This window comes from Nematolebias whitei, chromosome 9 (assembly GCF_014905685.2).
Source record: "Nematolebias whitei isolate Nwh7 chromosome 9, NemWhi1, whole genome shotgun sequence".
NCBI classification, from domain to species: Eukaryota; Metazoa; Chordata; class Actinopteri; order Cyprinodontiformes; family Rivulidae; genus Nematolebias; species Nematolebias whitei.
The window spans coordinates 20,756,729-20,778,363 of record NC_056506.1 but is presented as its reverse complement, the minus strand read 5'-3'; the positions used below and the strand labels follow the sequence as shown (position 1 = coordinate 20,778,363).

Here is a 21,635-nt window from a genome sequence, read left to right as displayed (position 1 = left end):
TGAACCATCGACATGAGAAAATAATTTCACAGATTTTGTTTGAACATGACAACATTGTTGGAGATTGGTGTTTTCAAATTTGTGTTGGAACAAGAACATGCAAAGTGAGTGGTCTCTAATTTGACGAGTCCACAAGCTTCAGGTGTTGAAGTTGGACGATGTCCTATAATTCATAACTTGTTCACAGACAGCATTTTATTCTGAGGCCAAAGAAAGAAGAAGGTCCCACCGAGATTTGAACTCGGATCGCTGGATTCAGAGTCCAGAGTGCTAACCATTACACCATGGAACCACGACACATGGAGAACTTTATCTTCTGGACTCTGCCACGTCGGCTTAAGAGGCGTGACAATACTTTATTATTATTTCAGATTACTTTAAGAACATAGATTCCTAAAAGCAAATCATTCTAGTTGATTTGGTTGAATTTGAGTTCAGACTTTCTCCACTCTCCATACACACCATGTCGGCTCTGATGCATTCAAATACAGCAGCTGCGGTGGGAAATATCGGTATCATTCCTGCAGTGTTTCATTAGGTTTTCCTGAGAATGAGGGTGACTGTTTATAGGTTTTATTTTTAAAATGTTTACTTTGACATGTGGACTTAAATGATGATTGATTATTGTGGATTTCAGAAGAAGCAAACATCTTCCCCCCACCCCCACCACCCATAGGAGGAGCTGCGGCGGAAGTGGTCTCCAGCTACAAGTACTTGGGTGTGCACATGAATGACAACCTCAGCTGGAGCAACAACACCACCAGTCTGATCAAGAAAGCTCATCAGAGACTCTACTTCCTCAGACGGCTGAGACGAGCTGGTCTGGGAAGCTCAGACCTCACCTCCTTCTACAGGTGTGCAGTGGAGAGCATCCTGTGCTCCAGCATCAACGTGTGGCATGGAGGCTGCACAGCTGCAGAAAGAAAAGCTTTGCAGAGAGTGGTGAAGGCTGCACAGAAGATGTTGGAGTCAGTCTCCCCACCATCACAGACATCTACACCTCCAGATGCAGGAAGAGGGCCACCTGCATCATGAAGGATCCCACTCACCCAGCACACACACTTTTTGCCCCACTCCCCTCAGGAAGGAGGTTGAGGAGCATTAAGTGTAGAACCACTAGACTGAGGAACAGCTTCTACCCTGAAGCTGTTAGACTCATGAATCTCTAACCAGAATAATCACTGTGAAAAATCACATCATGTTGCTGCTGATCTGTTTCATGTTGATGTGTTCATGCATGTTCATCTGCTCACACAGACTCATGCTCATGTTCGACGTAATGTTTTTATGCTATTAGTGCTTAATGTCTTTTTAGTTAATGTTTTTCTTAGTTCATATCTTAGAGGTTATTGTTGATTTTCTTTTATATTTTTATTGTTGGATGTAACTGGGACCCTGTGTACATAATTTTGTCCCACCACATGTGGTACTTTGTACATGTCGTGCGAATGACAATAAAGTATCTCTGACTCTCTGACTCTGAACTGGCGCAGAGTTATCTACCATTTTAGAGATTTTTGTAGTCCTAAAGATTTTATTGTAATTTATTAAATAAAAAGACCAAAGTTCAATAATGCAGGTAAAAAATCCAACAATGTTCAGTCACGTCCTCTGGACTGTTTTTTGCTGAGATGCTTCATCCGTCATCCAAAAGACTTCTTCAATTAAGGAGCCACCAAACAAACTGAGTCCCACAAACAGCACACTCCCATAGTGGAAAAAAACAGTGCTGGTGATAAGCTGGCCTCCGGGGCCTGCCCTCTCCCCCGTCAACTGCTCTGAGGCTGTCATGCCAAAGTGGTTCAAAACACCAAAGTTCATGCTCAGTAAACACTCCAACAATATTCAGTCAGGTCAAACATATGAAGTTATAACTAATGGTGTGGTGTGAAAAAGTTCAGTAGTTTTCCAAATAAACTGAATGCACTTCTGAAATGCAGGTATGCAATCAATGTAAACAAAGTATTTTTACCTGTATACTTTACTCACCAAACCTGAGCATAAATATGTACTAATACATGAAAATAGTTGGACTGCTCCATACATCTCTTACGTGGACGTCATTGTTGTCCTCTTTTAGTCATTTAGGCTGTTTTGTAGGAAGAAAACGTGGTGTTTGGCAGCAGTCACAAATTTTGCTTAAATAGTTTTAACTTGTGGATACATTAACCATCGACATGAGAAAATAATTGTGCAGATTTTGTTTCAGCATGACTGTTGTCTCGTCAAATTCAGGTGTTGGAGCAAGAACATGCATAGTCAATGATCTATTTAACTGTACGATTCAGCTAGATTTACTTGTTGAAGTTAAAACGAATTCATAACTTTGACCTTAGTATATAGAATAAAATGTCGACTCGTTCAATCTGAGGCCAAAGAAAGAAGAAGGTCCCACCGAGATTTGAACTCGGATCGCTGGATTCAGAGTCCAGAGTGCTAACCATTACACCATGGAACCACGATACGTGCGCCCCTTCATCTTCTGCACTCTGTACCGTTGATTTAAGAAGCCATCATTATGTTTTGGATTAAGAATAAAGATTCTAAAAACCAAATAATTCTGTTTGATAGTTTAATATTTGAGTTCAGACTTTCTCAGCAAAGCCGAGCTCAAATCGTGGCAGCGGCTGCGGTCTCGATTTCCTGCAGTCGCCATGTCGGCTCTACTAGATGCATTCAAAGACAGCGGCTGCGGTGGGAAATAGCAGCTTTCCGAGAGAATGAGGGTGACTATAGTTTTTTTTTTTTATGTTTACTTTTACATATGGACTTGAAAAGCAGGCCTAATGCGAGGTGTATAAAGTTGACTTTTTTTAAGTTAAAGTTCAAGTATCTTGTCATTTGCATCACATGTGGTACATGAGGTGGAACAAAATTGTGTACTCAAGGTCCCAGTTACACCCCAAAACAGCAAAAATATAAAGTATATAAAGAAACAGTATATAAGGATCTAGGATATAAACTAAGATATACGCTAAACAAATGCTAAACTATATGCTTAAGATCCAAGATATACGCAAAACATTAATAATGTAAATACGGATTAAACAGCAGCCCGAACACGAGTCTGTAGTGAGTAGATGGATATGAATGAATACAGCAGCATGAGGAAGTAATGTAATGAAATTATAAGCTAAACAAAGAACAAAATTACTAAGGCTGCATTTATTGTTTATTTATTGCTCATCTTTCCAGGCGTCTCTTGTAAATGAGTCCTCTTGGCTCAATGGGACTAACCTGTTTAAATAAAGGTTGAATGAAAAATTGTGTTTCTTGTTAGGAAAATGTCACACAAATATACGACTATAATGATGACAGGTGCGACTGTAAATAGCATGATGTTATGAAAGGCTGACGCTGTAACCATGTCAACTGACATGACTGACCGCTGAAATACAAAAAATGCCGTCCAAAAAGGAAGAAGTGTTTTCTCCAGACTTGGGAGAACATAAAGCAGCGTTTTGAAGGCGTGAAAGTGAAATGTGTTGTCAAATGTCAGTTTAAAACTTGTATTTAGTTCTACTTCAGTGATATTGTATCGTTTTTACATAAGGTCCTTGTGTAAATAAAACTTTAAATTTTTTTAAGTGCAATTCATAAAGGTCATTAACGACTCTAAAATGAACACTTCCTGTGTCATCATGCACACGCTTTATTGGAAAATCACAGCAGAAGCATGAAAGACTCAGAGAACAAGCAGTTCATCAGATGAACTGGAAACATCTTTATCCACCACCGCTCCTCTAAACGTCTTTAGGCACACACGTTTTCTCTGAAGGCCTCTTCCAGTCCAAACAAAAATAAAACTTGTACGTTCATGCTTAAAGGCAGAGGCATCCGCTTCACCTCACAGTTCGAGTCTTGTTTTAGCCATTCCAATAACAATCCCCCAGTTTATTAACGTCCAGAAAACATATGGACAGCGTTAAAATGGTTTCCCTCAGTAGTTACTAAACTGGTTCCAACTTAAAAACGGTTCATCCTGGGTGGAGAGGTAGACATGCAGAGGGAAGCAAAAGAATTGGGTATGGGTTCAAATGAAACATGGCTGCTGCTAGATGATTAACACGACATAATTCCAGTGGTGTGAACACTGGTCAACATTTAGTCCAAGTCCAGCAGATAAACACGAAAACATTCTGTAACGCCAAACTCCTGCTCATCAAGAAGTCCTCGAGCAAGCCACATTCTCAGAGAGCTCCGTCTTACAGCAATTACAAACCACAGATTTGTCTGAAATTTAGCATGAGCTAAATTACAAAGATGCAGATTTATACCGAGGACCCCCTAAATGTCCTTACAGCCTGCGCCGTCTTCAGTCTTCCACCAGTTTAACTTTTCTACCAGTTGCATTGTAAAACTTCGTTTCTCCTCAAAACCCAGAATTTATAGTTCGTTTGTAGTAGTTTGGACGTTTTTGTGTCTGAAGCCTGGCGTTTGAAATGAAGATGAGGAGCAAGACTACAGGGGTCAGGTTAGCTCACATTTAGTTTTCAGACCTGTTTCACATTTAGACAAGTGACCGTGGGTTTGAAAATCATTAAAAATAAATCAATTAAAAAGACTTACGGAAAAAGATTAGGGCCACCGTGCATTTTTATCTTCCTCAATTCTGACTGATCTCAGAATTCTGAGGAAAATAGTCAGAATTGAGGAGGAACAATATCTATATATAGATATATAACTATCTATCTATCTATATATCTATATATAGATATGAAGTGTTTTTGTATGACAACCCAGTGATGATGCCTGCAGCACCAGCACGTTATGACGTCACGTGCACCGCTGGGTTTAGATTTGTGTAAATTTATAAATTTGCACTGTTCGAGTGTTGTCATTGTTAGAGAGAATAAATGTCATGAATAAATTTGACATTTACATCATTTTCAGCCCCTTTATGGCACCTGCATTAGGTAGCAGGCCCAACTGACCAAGTCCATGCAGAGTACTATTTTAATTCCACAGCAGAGAAAGCTATGTAGTCTCTGCAAGTACTGTAGGTCTAGGAAAAAATATCGGTATTGGTATCAGTTATCCGCCAAATAAGTTTTAACATATCGACATAGACAAAAATCCAATATGGTGCACCCCTACAAATTACTTTCATCTGTGGCAAAAATAAACATTCCAACTTCAAATTTTAACCTGCATACAGATTTTAAGAACACATTAATACAAACTGTGTGAGAACAAGCTGGAAAATAAATCGGGTTGTTACTGCAATTGCTTCAAGACTCTTTTTGTTTGTGTTTCTTAATATAAAATTATAAAATGATCTTGGTCACCAGCAACGACACTTTTGGTTCACGATGACTCACCACAAACACACAGAGCGGAAACGGTTTCATTAGGGTGGAAAGTGCTGATGAACGAAGACCCATCAAAAACTCAGTCCGTGCGAGTACGCTTCAGCAGTGTGCAGTCAGGTACGCAACCAAATGTGAACCGCACCAACAGGTCCATTTTGACGTCACTTCTTTGTCCAAAGAAAACTGACGAAAGGAAGACGACGTACCATCATTCTTAATGTCACTCCAGATTTGTCAAACAGTCACACTGCAAAACGTTTTACAACGTGTTTCACTCTCAAAATGTTTGTTAACGGTAGATGATTCAGAACGAGGCTGCACGTTTCATCAGACAGGTTCATGCTCTTAGGGAGGACACTACTGATGTCTTCAGTGTGGTTTCACAGGACGTCTGAAGACAAACAGACTGAGCAGGAGGACATGAAGCTGAACGAGACGATGTGCTCAAGACTCCACTCGTGTAGATCCTGACCTGTAAGGAGGTTGAAACAAACCAAGCTCTTCATGCTTGAATGATTCTGACTGAATGTCTGCCATCGTCTTCCTTCTGTCTGTGCTCCCACATCTCTTCATGGGCTCTCCTTCAAGACGCGTCTTTAAGCTGCTTGTGCTTTAAATATATAATATATGGTCAATGTGATCACTCTCTGGGCTTTAATTTGTCTTGGAAATTTATAACATTTTTATTGTACTTGAACTTGAGTTTAAACAATCTGAGCAGATTATCAAGATTAAAGCTGAGATTATTACTCTAACAATATTTTTTTTCTTCTTCGGTGTAATAAACTCATAACCCAGTACTGCAAAGTCAGAGTTCCTGGCCAATCGTAAACGTGAACCTGCAATAGTTTCGATGTCTGAGTTCAGTTCATGTGGATGTTTTCTTCAACATGCTTCTCCAAAACATCACGTGATGAAGATGAGGACTTGAGAAGACCGACCTGAGACTCCACAAGTTTTGTGGAAATGTTCAGCTTTACTCAGTTTTTCACATTAACGTCCCTCTGCTGTCCTCGGCGTGTGGAAGAGGGGGACACGAGTGTTTCACAGGAGTTTCTCCAAGCTGAAAGATGTTCGCATGTCAGGGAGTTGTGTTGGTTTTACCGTTCAGCTCATATTGGTACAATCGGTCTAGAGGTAAAAGCGTACAGGTCTGTGATGTTTATGGAAGAGGGTTACTGTAGGTCAGCCCCACCACGGCACGTCTCAGCCGGTAACACCCGTGTGCGTCTCAGTGCTTTTCAGGGTCAAACTCTGGAAGTTTCTCCACCACAGCCTTATGATCCACACCCACACTGGCCACTAGTCCTCCTGTGTTGAGTGGACTCCCACTGTAGTCGATGTCCTCTCCCTTCAGAGTGGTCATCTGCCCTCCTACAAACAAATATGAACGAAACGAAAATCAATTTAAAGAAGACAGACAAATGCACGTACTGATTAATACCGTGGTATTCTGTTAATGGGTGCACGTTTGGTTTTCTACAAAAAGATTTGCACCACTTCACTCTCCACGTCAGTCTTTGTAGTTTTCTTTGCTCTTTTCTCTGGTTTGAGATGGAAAGAACTGAAATGTTCCTTCAAACATTGTATTTTTAATTTTATAGGTGTCTGAATGCAAGTGAATGTTCACTGTAGAGGAGTGTGATCCCGGGCAGTGTCAAATCTTTCTGTGAACTGATGATAATGAACATGGATTGCATGACTCATTCAGGCTACAGTTCTTCAACAGTGAATGGCTGCTGTGATCAGAGCCTTTTAGAACAAACCTCAACTAATTTACAATCAAAGCTGAGATACAATCATCTGTTTACTCCCATCTTTGTGAGAACCTCTTAGAGATAAAATGTATGAATTTCCTCATCACTTTAAACTCAGGTACAAACAATAATGAATCAAGCCTCAGCTCGGCATAAGGCTGCATGTCCGTCTTTACATGTGGGAGCATCACGCTGCTACAGAGTCCAAACCTGTTGGAATAAAGCTCCAAGAAAATATTTGACACATTACGAGTGGAATTTTGTTAGAGGACTTAAATTTCTATTAAATTTTAAATTTCAAGACGTTGTCTGATTTTAGATTTATTTATTTTTGTACTTTCTGATATCAATTTCAGATGAATGCTTGAATGAGAGTAGCTTTTTAAAAGTTACAGGCATTTGATGTGCTAACAGAGAGCAGGAAAGAGGCTGACGGATTTGAACCTGTCTGAGGACGGACTGCAAATGTTACACAATTACGAGTTAAACTACACAAAATCTAATCTGCAGTAATTTTTTTTCTTATATTATTTCTTTGTGTGTACAATCAGTCAAATAAGGGCCACAGTAAAGTCTGGTTTTTATCATTTGAGAAAATTGGCAAAGGTAAAATCTATTCTTTCAAGGTAGCAGTTTGAAACAGTAATCCAGCCTTGATTTCATCAAGGCTGGATTACTGTAATTGTCTCTGTCACTGAGTCAGCCAGTCCTCACTTACACGTCTGCAGCTGGTGCAAAATGCTGCTGCACGTCTCTTAACTGGAACAAGCAAAAGAGAGCACATCACGCCTGTCCTGGCTTCTCTCCACTGGCTGCCCGTGTATTTTAGAGTCCATTAAAATTCTTTTGTTTGTTTTTAAAGGTTTTAAACAGCCTTGCCCCCCCCCCCCCCCCCACCACCCCCACCACCACCACCACCCACACACACACACACACATTTTAAACACAGCTTCTACACCATTACACTCCACCTCGGTCACTCAGGTCTGCTGACCAGCTGCTTCTGGTCGTTCCCAAGAGTAAGAGGAAGCTCAGAGGAGACAGGGCCTTCCCTGTTAGTGCCCCTAAGTCATGGAACGCACTGCCTTGGCACGTTTGACAGGCCCCCTCACTGTCCTTTTTTTAAAACCCGTCTTAAAACTCATCTCTAGTCATTGGCCTTCAACCCAACTGAGACTTGATTTTACTTCATTTTTATTGCTATTGATTTTATCCGTTTAACTCGTCGTTTTATTGTGTTTTAAATTGAGTTTTTAGTTCACTGTGTGCTTGGCTTTGTAGCTTTGTTTTTATGCTCTCTTCATGTTTCTAACTGATGTTCAGCACTTTGTTTCAGCTGTGGCTGTGTTAAAGCGCTTTATAAATAAAAAGATGATGATGATGATGACAATCGAATAAAGACTATCTTCTTAAAATTGTAAACAAACACGAGCTAGGTCATGCTACGAGTGTGAATTTAGCTCAGTTGTGTGAACTGAACTTTGAACCAGTTCGAATGAAAAGTAAATGTGCGCGACACTGCTGCACTTTACGCCTGTTAACAATACAGCTGAATGAATCTAGATGTCTTTTATACTGGATTTATGGTTTAGACTTGTTTTTCTTTTCTTTTCTTTTGTACAATGAGATCATTTAGCCATAATGTGGTGGTTAAAAAAAGCTTTAGCATTGTCTCTGTACATGCTATCCTTACTGTCAGGTCTGCAGAGAACAACGTATGAACCACGGCATCACAAACCTGCTCACTCCATACTGGATGAGCTGATGGTTCAAACACAACTTTGATTTAATCTTTGATCAATTAAATCTGTTCAATCCACGCCCATACAATCCTGGTAAAAAGAGCAACAACTGTTTATTTAGGAACTTATTGAATAAGTTCTTGTAATAAATTGTCTCTACAAATGTAAACTGTAGAGAATTAATTTTAAAGTCCTAATAAAGGTTTCAGGGACTGGAGACAGAACTGAACGTGAGAGAGCTGAAGATGTTGATGTTCTATTAGGAGTGACAAGGATGGATAAGACTAGGAATGAGATCAGAGGTACAGCACAGGTTGAACAAATGGGAGATAAAGATAGGGAGACCAGACTGAGATGGTTTGGACATGTCCAGAGGAGGGACAGTGGGTATATTGGTAGAAGGATGTTAGAAATGCAGCTGCCAGGAGAAAGACAAAGAGGAGATATATGGATGCAGTTAGAGAGGACATGGAGGTAGTTGGAGTGAGGACAGAGTGAGATGGAGGAGGACGACTCGCTGTGGAGACCCTGAAGAGCGAAAAGCCAAAAGATGAAGATGGAAAAAAGGCTCCAGGAGTTTTAAAGAGTATATACTATACTAAAATGTATCCTGGTGAGCAAACTTTGACTTCCTAAAATGTTGAGAAATAATATTTGGGAGAAAAAAAAAAAAACAGAACAAATAGATAATTTTTTAATTACCAAGTGATTTTAGCAGCGCTGCACCAGCACAGATGTCCCATTTCTTAATGAACGTGATGTGGACATAAAGATCTGCTTGGTCCATAAGATATGCATCACTTGGAGGCATCTCCAGCAGAGACAGAACCTTGTATCCTGTGAGACATAATAAACAGAAAACGTCTTACATTAAAAAAAGTCTTTGCAGGAACTGTTCTTGTTCAATGGTTCGGCCATCCTGCGCTGGCTTTCTAAATATTATGAACAGAGCCTCCATGATCAGAACTCCAGAAAACTGCAGAAAATACAGCACCTGATGCGTGTATGTTCATTTTAAATGTTATAGATTTACATCACTCTAACTGGGTGTTTGAGCTATTTGAGAAAAACTTTTGCTTTGATTTCATATACCTATGTGTAGTCGCACATTTATGACATTGTTAAAAAATAACTGAAAATTATTAATGTTTAATTAGGGATGCACAATATTTGGGGCGGCTGTGTCTGAGTGGTTAGAGCAGTCGTCCTCCAATGCAAGAGTTGGGGGTTCGAATCCACCAGTAGTCACAAGCTGAAGTGTCCCTGGGCAAGACACTGAACCCCTCGTTGCCTCTGATGTGTGTCCATCAGTGTATGAATGTGATAAAGCTCTGATTATTCTCTTTAGAATGATTTGTTCCATTAGCTTTGTACAGATCCAGTAGAGTGCTGTATGAATGGATAAATGAGGCACAGATTGTACTGTAAAGCGCTTGAGTATCTTGAAATAAAATAAAAAAGGCGCAATATCAGTACAGTCCACTTATCATTTACCATTTATGGCCGATATTCGATATGCCAATATGTAATGTTTTAGTACTCGAGACTGGTCTTGAGACGGTCTCAAGACCACTTTTTGGTGGTCTCGGTCTTGTCCTGGTCTCGGACATTGAAGACTCGAGATTTTATTTCAAGACCAGTCAAGACCACAACTGTGGAACAATCACTGAATTGCCAGAACTGTCCAGTTTACTTGTTAACATATTTGTTTTTATTGGATGCAAAACGTACTGGTTCAAATCTGAGCGATAACGTGACTCATTGCTAAACACATGTTTTGTTACCGCTGTCACGCCAACCCTCTTTCACTCGCATGCATCACTCCCAGTGTTGCCAAATTGGGTGGTTTACTGCCAGTTGGGTAGTTTTCATTCTGATTTTGCTGGGAACTCTGGGAAGATTTTTGTTGGATTGGTGCGTTTTGCCACATATTGTTAAATTACCTTGACTTGTACTGATGTGCGTTCATGTTCAAACAGTAAATACACTGTAACAATATATTGACTGGGCAGATTTTTGTGTGATGTGGCAGTTTTTAACAGGTTTGGGCTGGAAAACCCCGACTATCTGGCAACACTGGAAAGTGAGAAGTGATTGTCTGGGTGCGGGAGAAGATGTTTGCTAAATCATCAGTTATAAAATTTGGCTATTTAAATCACAAATAACATACTTGTAACTAATATCCATTTACATAACTTTTTAGATGTATATCTACAACTTTATTGAAACCAATGTGCAACTATATGGTTATCCTTGGTTTTGAGTTTGGACATATGAAGAGTGTTTTACCACTGCAGTTTTTAAGGCTTGACATGTGATGAAACTGCTTCCAGTTTAACAGTTGTGTAATTTTATTGTTGAATCATGAAGTTAGGCCACTGAATGTCTGATTTATTTGTTACGTAGCTTTGAAAATTTATAAAAGCTGTTATATTCATTCAAAAGCAAACTTAAAGTTGCAGTATGTAACTTTTATAATATTTTATGATAAAATTTTATATTTTATTTGAGGTCTTGGTCTCGGGTTAGGTGGTCTTGACTATAAAACTACCAATATGTTAAAACTTATTTGGCCGATAACAGATACCAATAACGATATTTTTTTCCTAGACCTACTTTTCATTGAACCTTTACTTAGACAGGTTAATCTCATTGAGCCTCGAGGACTCATTTACAAGAGAGGCCTGACAGAGACCAAAGCTTCCTCTGCTGTGGAATTAAAATACATTATTCTGCACAGGCTTTGTCAGTTTGCCTGCTTCCAAATGCAGATGCCAAAAAGGAGGCTGAAAATGATGCAACACTTCACCTTGGATTATGTTTAATGTCAAATTTATTCATGACATTTACTCTCTACCACGACAACACTTGAACAGTGCAAATTTGTAAATTTTCACAACTCTAAACTCAACCTGTTCACAAGCGACGAGTGAAAAGTGCATAAGTAGTAGTGCATTAATAGAAATACTTGACAGTTAAAACAGAAGACTTTTGTATCAGTGAGTTATTTTGATGGAATGGCCGATGTCCAATATTTAACTTAATCACTAATATCGGCCGGTACTAATACCATGCCAAAAATATTGTGCATTTCTACGTTTAATCTACTTTCAGTCAGTTGTTCTCAGATTTGCTGAGAAAACGTTTAGAGACATTCACACAGTGAAAACAAGTGAAAGTTTCTACTCACCGGCTCCACCTGCTGTGATGATTGATGCGTTTCCAAAAGCCTTCTGAGTAAACAGTTTAACGTCTCCAGAGTGGGAGCGCGAAACAATCACTTTAGGAGGGTTCATACTGTAGGACGATCTGGGATGTAAATTTGACCCCTGACCTACAAACCCCCAGGCTGGGCGAGGGTGCAGAGAGAGAACAGTTCAAACACAACAAAGTATTAGTCAGTATTTTATCTAACCTTGAATTTTACACTACTTTTCACCAAAAAAATCACTTTTAGGAAAAACTCCACAGCTCATATTAGCACAAAGACAAATGAGACATTAACTGAGAACAATAATAAAAAAAATTACAGGGTAAAATGATAAACCTCATACAATTACAAAAAAGCTTCTGCTGAATATTTTATTTAGTGAGTCAAAAGATTTACAAGTGGAGTACTTTGAAAAGCAAATAAGTTCAACATTCTTACCAGTGAACTCTGTTAATGGCTGATGTATGACCCCGATCACTGGTTTACCGTCTACTGCTACACACACCATAGTCGTCACATATTGCACCAAGTTTTCTGTAGAGACGAAAATAATTAGATCTCAGGATATCTGTAGAGATATGTATTTTGCCCATGAAGCCCAAAGATAAAGTTGTTGCTGTATCAAATTCAACTAAAGTACAGAAACCTTCCAGAGCTCGTCAGAGCCATTTTCACACAACACTTCCATGTCGGCCTGATGAGCTTTTTGTTGGCTTCATATGTAAAACACAACAGCACAAAACAGAACAGCAATGACGCACCTCAAAACCAAAAACTGAGGTAGTCACAGTAATGATTTGGCAGGTATGTGTGAGATCAAACTAAATTAAATGGACTGTATTGTCCACTTGGGGAAATTTTTATTTGTCTACAAAAACTTAAAATGCAAGGTGGATAATATAAATTTTTTTCTCCAATGTATTACTTCATCAGCGAGAAGTTTTCTTGAACATAAAACTGTGTTCAGACTAACAACATATCAGTTTAATCTCTGAACACAGTACATTCAATCCAATTCAAAAATACTTTATTAATCCCAAGGGAAATTATTTGTCGTTGTAACTCATTATCCTAATTTCATTAAGAGATGTTATAGATGCTGATGGCTGTAGACAGGAAGGATCTCTTGTAAAGGTCCATCCCACAGTGGATCCTAAGAAACTGGCTGCAGATGCCGTCCGATCAGTCCACCCAGACTCGGCTGGCCTCTCGGTTCCCCCGGTCTGTAGGACCACCCGAATGCCGGGCAGAACTCCTCCCAGAGTGATGGCCACTCCTCCCAGCAGTCTGCCGAGCTCCTCATCGCTGTGGACAGTCAACTGTAGGTGCCGAGGGACGATCCTGTCCTTCCGCTGTCATGAGCCGTGTTTCCTGCTAGTTCCAGGATCTCAGTGGTCAGGCACTTGAGCACAGCTGGCAGGTAGATGAGAATGCATCCACAGAACATCCTTTTCAACTCACTTGAGATTTGGGGCTGTAGTTGAGATATTATTTGAGCTTTTGAGATGTTAATCAGCTGCTGTTGGTTGTAGAAAACTGCCTTGTTGCCATGGTTATGCATCATAACAAATGTCCAAAACTAAAAAAGTTTCAGTAAAAATCCTTCCTGCTGCACAGCATCTGATACCAGAGGAAACTAATCATCCAAAAAAAATGTGATTTACATCTAGAAAAAGAGGAATTAATGTTTCCAAAAGCAAAATCTCAATATGAAAGAGTTGCTCCAACATGCAGCCACCTTGAGCGGCACAATTCATGCATGCATGCATTCAATACGTGCAGCAACACAAAGGTGGTCCTATAAAAACATTAAAGTGCTGCCACAAGGTCCAGAGGGCCAAGGCTGTTACCAGAGTGAATTTAATCTCTTTTATGCTTCAGTCACACAACAAAAGTGACCTACCAAGACAGTTACTAAATAAAACCACTGAAAACCATATTTAAAAAAAAAACTGAGAATATTACACAATATAATGAACAATATACATAATAAAAATAATAATACATCCAACAATACATAATATAATAACTTATTTATAATTACTAATTATGAATTCCATCCATCCATCATCTTTTACCCACTTCTTCCATTTTGGGTCATGAGAGTCACCGGTGCCCATGTCCAGCAATCACTGTGCGAGGGACAGGGGACACCCTGGACAGGTCTCCGGTCCACCACAGGGACACATAGACAAATGAGACAAACAACTATTCACTCTCTCACTCACACCTAGAGACAATTTAGAGTTACCAATCAGTCTAACATGCATGTTTTTGGTCTGTGGGAGGAAACTGGAGTACCTGGAGAAAACCCACACATGCACGGAGAAAACATGCACACTCCATCTAGATAGGCACCAGACCGGGATTTGAACCGTGGACCTGCTCGCTGAGAGACAGCAGCTCTACCAGTTGTGCCACCGTGCTGCCAATAATGAATTGATTATATTTAAAATATATAACAATAATGATATATAATATACTAGGGCTGCAACAACGACTCGATAAATCAATAAAAATTGATTAAAAGCATTTGCAACAAATTGCATTATTGATTAGTTATGTCGTGCGATTAAGCGTCTCTCACGGCGCTGCGGAGCTGTTTTGTTCACCTGCAGAGCATTGTCCATGCTGGCTGACTAAATAAAGTTTTTTTTTAAACTGCGGCACGAGTTGAACAGAGCGAGGTGTAAGCAGAGCAGAGGCGGCGTTTTCAAAGGAAGTTAAGTAAATTTTACAAATGACCGATGCTGAGAAAACGGTTCGACCCAAGTTCTCAAAAGTGTGGGAGCACTTGAAGCTTCACAAAGATAAAAACTGCGCAACATACAGCTTTGAAAAGTGACGATGTGACACGGAGCACCATGCTGATAAACATGTAGGAGTTGTAAACTAACTTCACGGCTGTGTATATGAAGGAGCTCGGCAGCAGTAAGTCTCTACAATATTCACATTTGTTCGGTTTCCAAGTGAGAAAACGTAACGTCAGTCTCTCTGGTAGATGAAGCTGGTTGTTTATTAGCTGTTTAATGACAGTGATAGAGTACTTGTGTGTTACTACTTTATTTAATTGGTACAAGCAGTGTTTAAATATGATCTATAAATTAATCTAACACAAAGATAATAATTTAATGATTAAGCTTCAACTTTTAATTTGCTGGCAAAGTCTGAAGACACTGTACAGTATGGCAGGATGAATTGCATTTATTCAGGAATTAAAGTAATTTATTTCATCTACTCAGTTGTGTGTAATTAGTAGTTTGTGTGTGTTTAATTGCTCTTTGAGCTATTTTTGCCTTAACCCAACATTAAGTGAAACAAGGCATTTCTTGAGTTGCTGTAAATTATGATATAATACATATAAACTCGCTCATTCCAGAAAACAACAAATGACAGCCTTCATGATGGACAGACATCATGTACACCACACTGACATGAGGCCTCTGTCAATGGTTGGAGACGATGGCTTCACTACAATAATCCACACTTTTAATCCAGGTTACACTCTTCCCTCAAGGACACATTTTACAAAGTAGCTACATATTGTGCAGGTATAAAGCATACATTTGTATATATTTTTGTGTACATTTATTTTTTATTGAAGCTATTTGACTCACTTTTTTTTTATTTTTTATTATTCAATATTTTACTAACAGAATAGTCAAGTAGCAACCTGTTTTTTGCGTGATTTGCCATGTCAGTCAAATGTTCAATTTTGGAATAAAGAGGTAGAAATTAAAACATTTGGGGGTTTTTGCCGATTCATCGAAAAAAATGACAGATTAATAGATTATTAAAATAATTGTTAGTTGCAGCACTATAATATACATAATAATACATTATATACACAGAATATTATTTGATGAGTACAAGGGATGAAAACTGATCCAAAAAGACGACAAAATGACTTTTTTTCCACTGTGATCTCACACAGAAAATGTGAATTTACTCAAGAACAGCTCATGATATAACATAACTCCTTTTTAAAGTACAATGTGAGTCTGCAGCTGTTTTTTTTGTTGTTCGTGTAATAAACCAGCCACAGAACCAGACCTCCAATTACACCAGATACAAACACTGAGTTTCATCAGACAGCAGCTGAGAAGGTGCTTAATGTTCATCTAAAATAAATCATAAAATGCTTTGAGTGAACTTCACACCTGTATACTCCTGAGTTGCATCCAGAGGGTCGATCCACACTGTGATGCTCTCTGCAGGAAACTCGACGCCCTTCTTGATCTTGTTTAAAATGTCTGCTGGAATATCCTGGCTCCAGGATACTGAATCCACACTGTTGTCACGTTCCTCACTGTGAACCTAAAAACAAGGACTTACAGAAATAATTATCTGTCCCATACCGTCTGAATTTTTAATCCAAACAAGACATCATCTCACATTACAGTTACCAGTCAAATATAATAATATAGAGCAAATAAAGCTTCAATTGAAACCCCTGCAACTTTGCTCAGAGTTAACATTTTATGTTACTGCATCAAAACTAGGATTTCTGCTCGGTTGCCGTTGAATGAAAATCACCGTTTTGTGATTTATATCCTAAACTGTCAATATAATTATAGCTGGGAGTTTTTATCTATTAAATAATGTAAACAAGATAATGGAAAAGCAAAGTTCATAGTTACAGAAAGTGGCTGTGCTCACCGTGATTTCAGGATACGTGTTCTTTATGAGGTTAAACATCTTCCTATGAGACTGGAGGTCACCCAAGGTCAGAAGCTCCTTGGCTCCCTCCTTTGTCTCGCCCTTTGACTTCTCCTCGAGAATATTACCATCACGCACTCTTTTCACCTGAACAAAGTAGGAAAAACGCATATTTAACCAGCTGCTATAGTAAAGTGGTAAATTCTGTTTATGTAAGACACTAACATGTATACAAGCTGTAAATGTCCAATTTTAAATAAATAAAAGCTTCGTGTTTAAAAAGGCTGTTGGTTTGAAGAGTTGATGAAATCATTGGTTATCTACTCTGTCAGAAAAGGTGAACTGATCAATTAAAAACACACAGATAAACAATTAAACTTTGACAAGAAAATAATCACCATCGTCGCTAGAACTCAAACATCACCATCAAGCGCACAGTTCAGTCTATGTCATCAATTTTTCATTGGTTTTGATTAAATTAACTTGTTAGTTTAATGTAGTTATAGAGCACGTAAACAAGGAAAGATTACCTCTAATCAAATGGCAAAGAGTGAATGAGAACATTTAAACATCATAAAATACATCCAAACATATTTTAGCACTGTTATTGCAATAATGGTTTTCATAATGAGAACTTGTGAAAGACTGAAGAAGTCTTTTGGATAAAAGACGAAACGTTTCAACAAAGAAGAATCCGCCCAGATGGCCTGACTTAACCATGTTAGATTTTTCGACCTGGACTTCTGAGCAAGCATCAGGACGTTTTGAACCACTTTGGCCAGGACTGCCTCAAACAACTAGTTCGAGAGTTTGATCAAACAGCAGGGAAGAGGGTGGACTACAGGAACCACCTGAGATTCAACCTCAAATGCAGACAGAGTGGCACCTTTCCTAAGAGCCTGGAACTCAAATCTTCTTCTCTGAGCAAGCAAGGTCCTACAGAAGGCACAGACCCAGATTCTGAATGAACGGGGTTTCAGAGTGAAGAAGTATTTTGGATAAAAGAGTAAACGTTTCAACAAATAAGAATCCGTCCAGAGAACCTGACTTAACCTTGTCAGAACTTATGAAAGACTTGTTTTAAGAACTTGTAAGTAACTTGAATGTTTGTTTTCACCTCTTTACCACCGAGTACTGCAGCCTCCACAGAGACGGCCAGTAGGTCCCTCAGATCCACCTTTTTCTTCTGCCTGCAGACAGAATAAAAACAAAAACAGGATGAAGATAAGAACTGAAAAAAACTAATCAACCTGCGAAGCACAGAAAATGTAAAAAACAGACTGAACGTTTTGTTTCAAACCATTTAATGTTTTAAGAACAATAACTGATGTCCACAGTTCGTCTCACAGAGACAAAGATAGTGTTTCCTCAAAGACCAATAAATAATAAAATAAAACAATAAAAATGGCTTTGAATCATGTTTTTCTTTTTAAACAATGAGGTTAAACATTTACTCTATAAAATAAAATAAGCAGCTAGCATTGGGGGAATAACCAGTACAGTAATAAATAAAAAAGTTCATACTCAAACCATTGTTATTCTCAGTCTTTAACATTCAGACACATTTTACACTAAAACAAGTCCAAGTCTGTCGCACCTGAAACATGTAGGTGTGAATCTGCATCCAGGATTATTTCACACCTTAATCTCCAGCACTTATTTATATTTAACCACTCTACGGGATTTAAAAAACCCAGATCATGGCTGGACCTGAAAACCTGTTGTCTGATAAAATTGAACCAACCCATGTCCCCAATTCTTAAATATATAGCACTTCATATAAAATGTATTATTTCACTCCAACTTTAATCAGCTTTAAATTACACATTTAAACAAATAATTTAATGAACTCACATGTACTGTCAACCATCTGTAATGTCAATAAAATAAGACAAAAACGATGTTACCTGAAGACAGACAGGCGGATGGAAAATACCCCGGCATATAAGTGGTAGATGACACCGAGACCAAGCAGGCAGAACACGGCCACACCGAGCGGGGAGAGCCGTATACCCATCGGAGCCATGGGTCAATGCGGATCATAAACTCAGGAAGCAACAGAAACGTGCTCGTATCAGAGCAGACAGATAGCTGACGTGGCTGTCCCAAGCGCTGATGTGTCCCTGAAGTATCCTGCTTCACACCTGCTGTGTAGCTTCCAGGTGGCAAATCCTTCAACAAACAGCCGAGACACCGGGAAATAAGGCGGCGGTTTTTACCCTAGCCGTGTTGTTAGCATCATCCGCGTCTTGAGATTCAACGAATTACCGAATGTCACCTCCGTTTGAAACGACATTCCGTGTCCCGGACAGCTGAACTAGTCCTTATTGTCGCCGTTCACTAGCTGATAAAAGCCAGGAGTTCACTCTTGTCGAAGGCAAGACAGAACAATCACATCTCTGTTCAGTCTTTTTTTTTTTCTACGAGCACGTCCTCCCACTTCCGGGTTAAACTGCTGTCGTCATCATTGGAGCCGGAAGTGCGCTTAAAAGATATTATTTATTTATTAATTTGTTTTTGCGCTTGAATGTTCGTTATGCGAAAAATGGGGAAAACGAAACATTTTTTAATTAATTACACGATGAGCTTGAGTTGGAAAAAAACAACACTGCTTTAAATTTAAGATAATTAATTACTAGTATAGCACATACTTTTCTACAATTACAACGGTTTATTCATAAACAGATTCATATTAATGATGTTAATATTAATGTTGGACTTACTGAGATTTAATTTTAACCCAGGTGTCATTAGCATACCTGAAACAATGATTTGTGTACTGGAAAACCATCAAATCTCTCTCAGGCACCCACCAATCATCTGACCTCCCATCACAACTTCTCATTAACTCTGTTCCTGTGTCAAATAAGCACGAGATCCTGAACTGTTTCAACAAACATTTTGTCGCTTCTACTTTGTAATTCATTATTTGACACAGTTACTAATGGAGAATCAGCCACTTCACTTAATAACCAAACTTCTACAAATCAAATCCCTCCTACAAGTCAATCCTCAGTTAATCACAGCTTCTCTTTTTCTCCGTTCTCAGTCAGTGAGGTTAATAAACTGTTAAAAGATCTTGACCCTAAAAAATCTGCAGGTCCAGATGAACTTCCACCTTATTTCTTAAGGCTGGCTGCTCATATCATCACAGTCCCTGTGACCCACATCTTCAATCTCTCCATAAGACAAAACTCCATCCCAGACACTTGGAAAACAGCATTTGTTCTTCCTTTGCTGAAGGGAGGAGACCCCACCTCACTGAACAACTATCGACCAATCTCTAAACTCGGCATTTTAGCCAAGGTTCTAGAAAAACTGATAAACTCTCAAATCAAAGATTACCTGGACTCATTTAACATCTTACCTCTCTATCAATCTGGTTTCAGGAAACAACACAGCACAACCACTGCTTCACTGAAGGTTCTTAATGATGTTGAAGCACTGGATGCTAAGGATTATGCTTTTGATACTGTGGATCATAACATCTTGTGTCATAAACTCTCAGAAATTGGTTTCTCAGATCACGCCTTTGGTTGGTTCTCTAACTATCTCTCAGATCGAAGGCAATGTGTTCAACATAATGGTACTTCCTCCAGTTATTTAACAGTCAACAATGGTGTACCACAAGGCTCAGTCTTAGGACCCCTCTTTACAATCTACATAGGTAATGTAGGTCAGAGCATCCTTGAAGCATCCATACATTTCTATGCTGATGACACAGTTGTTTATTGTCGAGCTAAAACAGTTGATAAGGCTTTCCAGCTTTTGCAATCCACATTTGACATCATCCAGACTGATTTGTTCCGCCTCAAACTTGTCCTAAATGATGAAAAACTAAAGGGATGCTTTTTTCAAACAGGAAGTCGGTCCCAGCAGTTCTTCCCCCGATTTTATCCTCAAATGGTGTCCCCATTGAGTTTGTTGATTCCTATTAATATTTGGGTATCTTGGTCGACTCACATCTCTCTTTTAGGCTCATGTGAAAAACTTGGTAAAGAAACTGAAAGTTAAACTGGGTTTCTTTTTCAGAAACAGATCCTGTCTAACTCTGAATGCTAGGAAACACCTTGTATCTGTGACCTTCCTTCTCTCCATTGATTACGGTGACATTATTTACATGAACGCTCCTACAAGAACCCTGCAGATGTTGGATGCTGTCTATCATGGTGCACTAAGATTCATAACTGGCTGTGATTATCGTACCCACCACTGCACCCTGTATTCACTGGTTAACTGGACATCATTAACTTCACGCAGACTCTCTCATTGGTACATTTTCATGTCTGCTGCCTTCATACATCTCCTCCTACATGTCTTTGCATGAGGGCAGCTACAGCGTGCGCTCTCAGGACATTATTACCTGCAGTGTTCCCTCAGTGAGAACTGAACTTGGAAAAAGGGTCTTCTCCTACTCTGCTCCTGTTTCCTGGAATATCTTACAAAAAGATTGAAGCTCTCGACCTTGACCTCTCTAAGTGGCTTTAAACATCTGTTGGACTCCTGGCAAGGACCAATGCAGACATGTTCCTGTTTTTAGTTTTTCTACATTTGCCTTGTAATCTAGCTGTTTGTCACTTTTTTGCCATCTTATTTGTATTTAAAAAAATCTGTATGCCTTTTTATAACTGTCTATTTTTGTCTTTGTTGTCCACTGTTGTCATCACTCTTTGTTGAAATCAGGTCTCTCTTGTAAATGCGTCCTTGAGGCTCAGTGGGATTAACCTGTCTAAATACAGGTTGAATGAATGAATACACGCAGCACGGTGGCGCAACTGGTAGAGCTGCTGCCTCTCAGCGAGCAGGTCCTTGGTTCAAACCCCGGTCCAGGGGCCTTTCTGGGTGGAGTTTGCATGTTCTCTCCGTGCATGCGTGGGTTTTCTCCGGGTACTCCGGTTTCCTCCCACAGACCAAAAACATGCATGTTAGACTGATTGGTAACTCTAAATTGTCC

The 21,635-nt window shown here is 39.2% G+C and overlaps 1 protein-coding gene and 2 non-coding genes across 4 annotated transcripts; all 3 read right to left on the bottom strand.

The window, feature by feature from the left end:
• Nucleotides 1-220: 220 nt before the first annotated feature.
• On the bottom strand, nt 221-292 carry trnaq-cug. The gene has a single exon. It is a non-coding gene; the product is annotated as a tRNA-Gln (tRNA).
• Nucleotides 293-2,386: 2,094 nt separating this feature from the next.
• On the bottom strand, nt 2,387-2,458 carry trnaq-cug. Its single transcript has one exon. It is a non-coding gene; the product is annotated as a tRNA-Gln (tRNA).
• Nucleotides 2,459-6,332: 3,874 nt separating this feature from the next.
• Nucleotides 6,333-19,099, bottom strand: bpnt2 (3'(2'), 5'-bisphosphate nucleotidase 2). 2 transcript variants are annotated; one of them, XM_037681549.1, is made up of 8 exons: nt 18,901-19,099; nt 17,799-17,871; nt 16,682-16,828; nt 16,183-16,339; nt 12,461-12,556; nt 12,002-12,160; nt 9,514-9,648; nt 6,333-6,686 (listed from the first exon to the last, which is right to left on the bottom strand). In XM_037681549.1, exons 1-8 carry the CDS (start codon nt 18,975-18,977, stop codon nt 6,544-6,546), a joined length of 987 nt encoding a protein of 328 aa, XP_037537477.1. In that variant the 5' UTR covers nt 18,978-19,099; the 3' UTR covers nt 6,333-6,543. The 2 variants fall into 2 exon arrangements, with proteins under 2 accessions (XP_037537477.1, XP_037537476.1); XM_037681548.1 differs by lacking the exon at nt 18,901-19,099 and adding an exon at nt 18,589-18,772.
• Nucleotides 19,100-21,635: the final 2,536 nt, after the last annotated feature.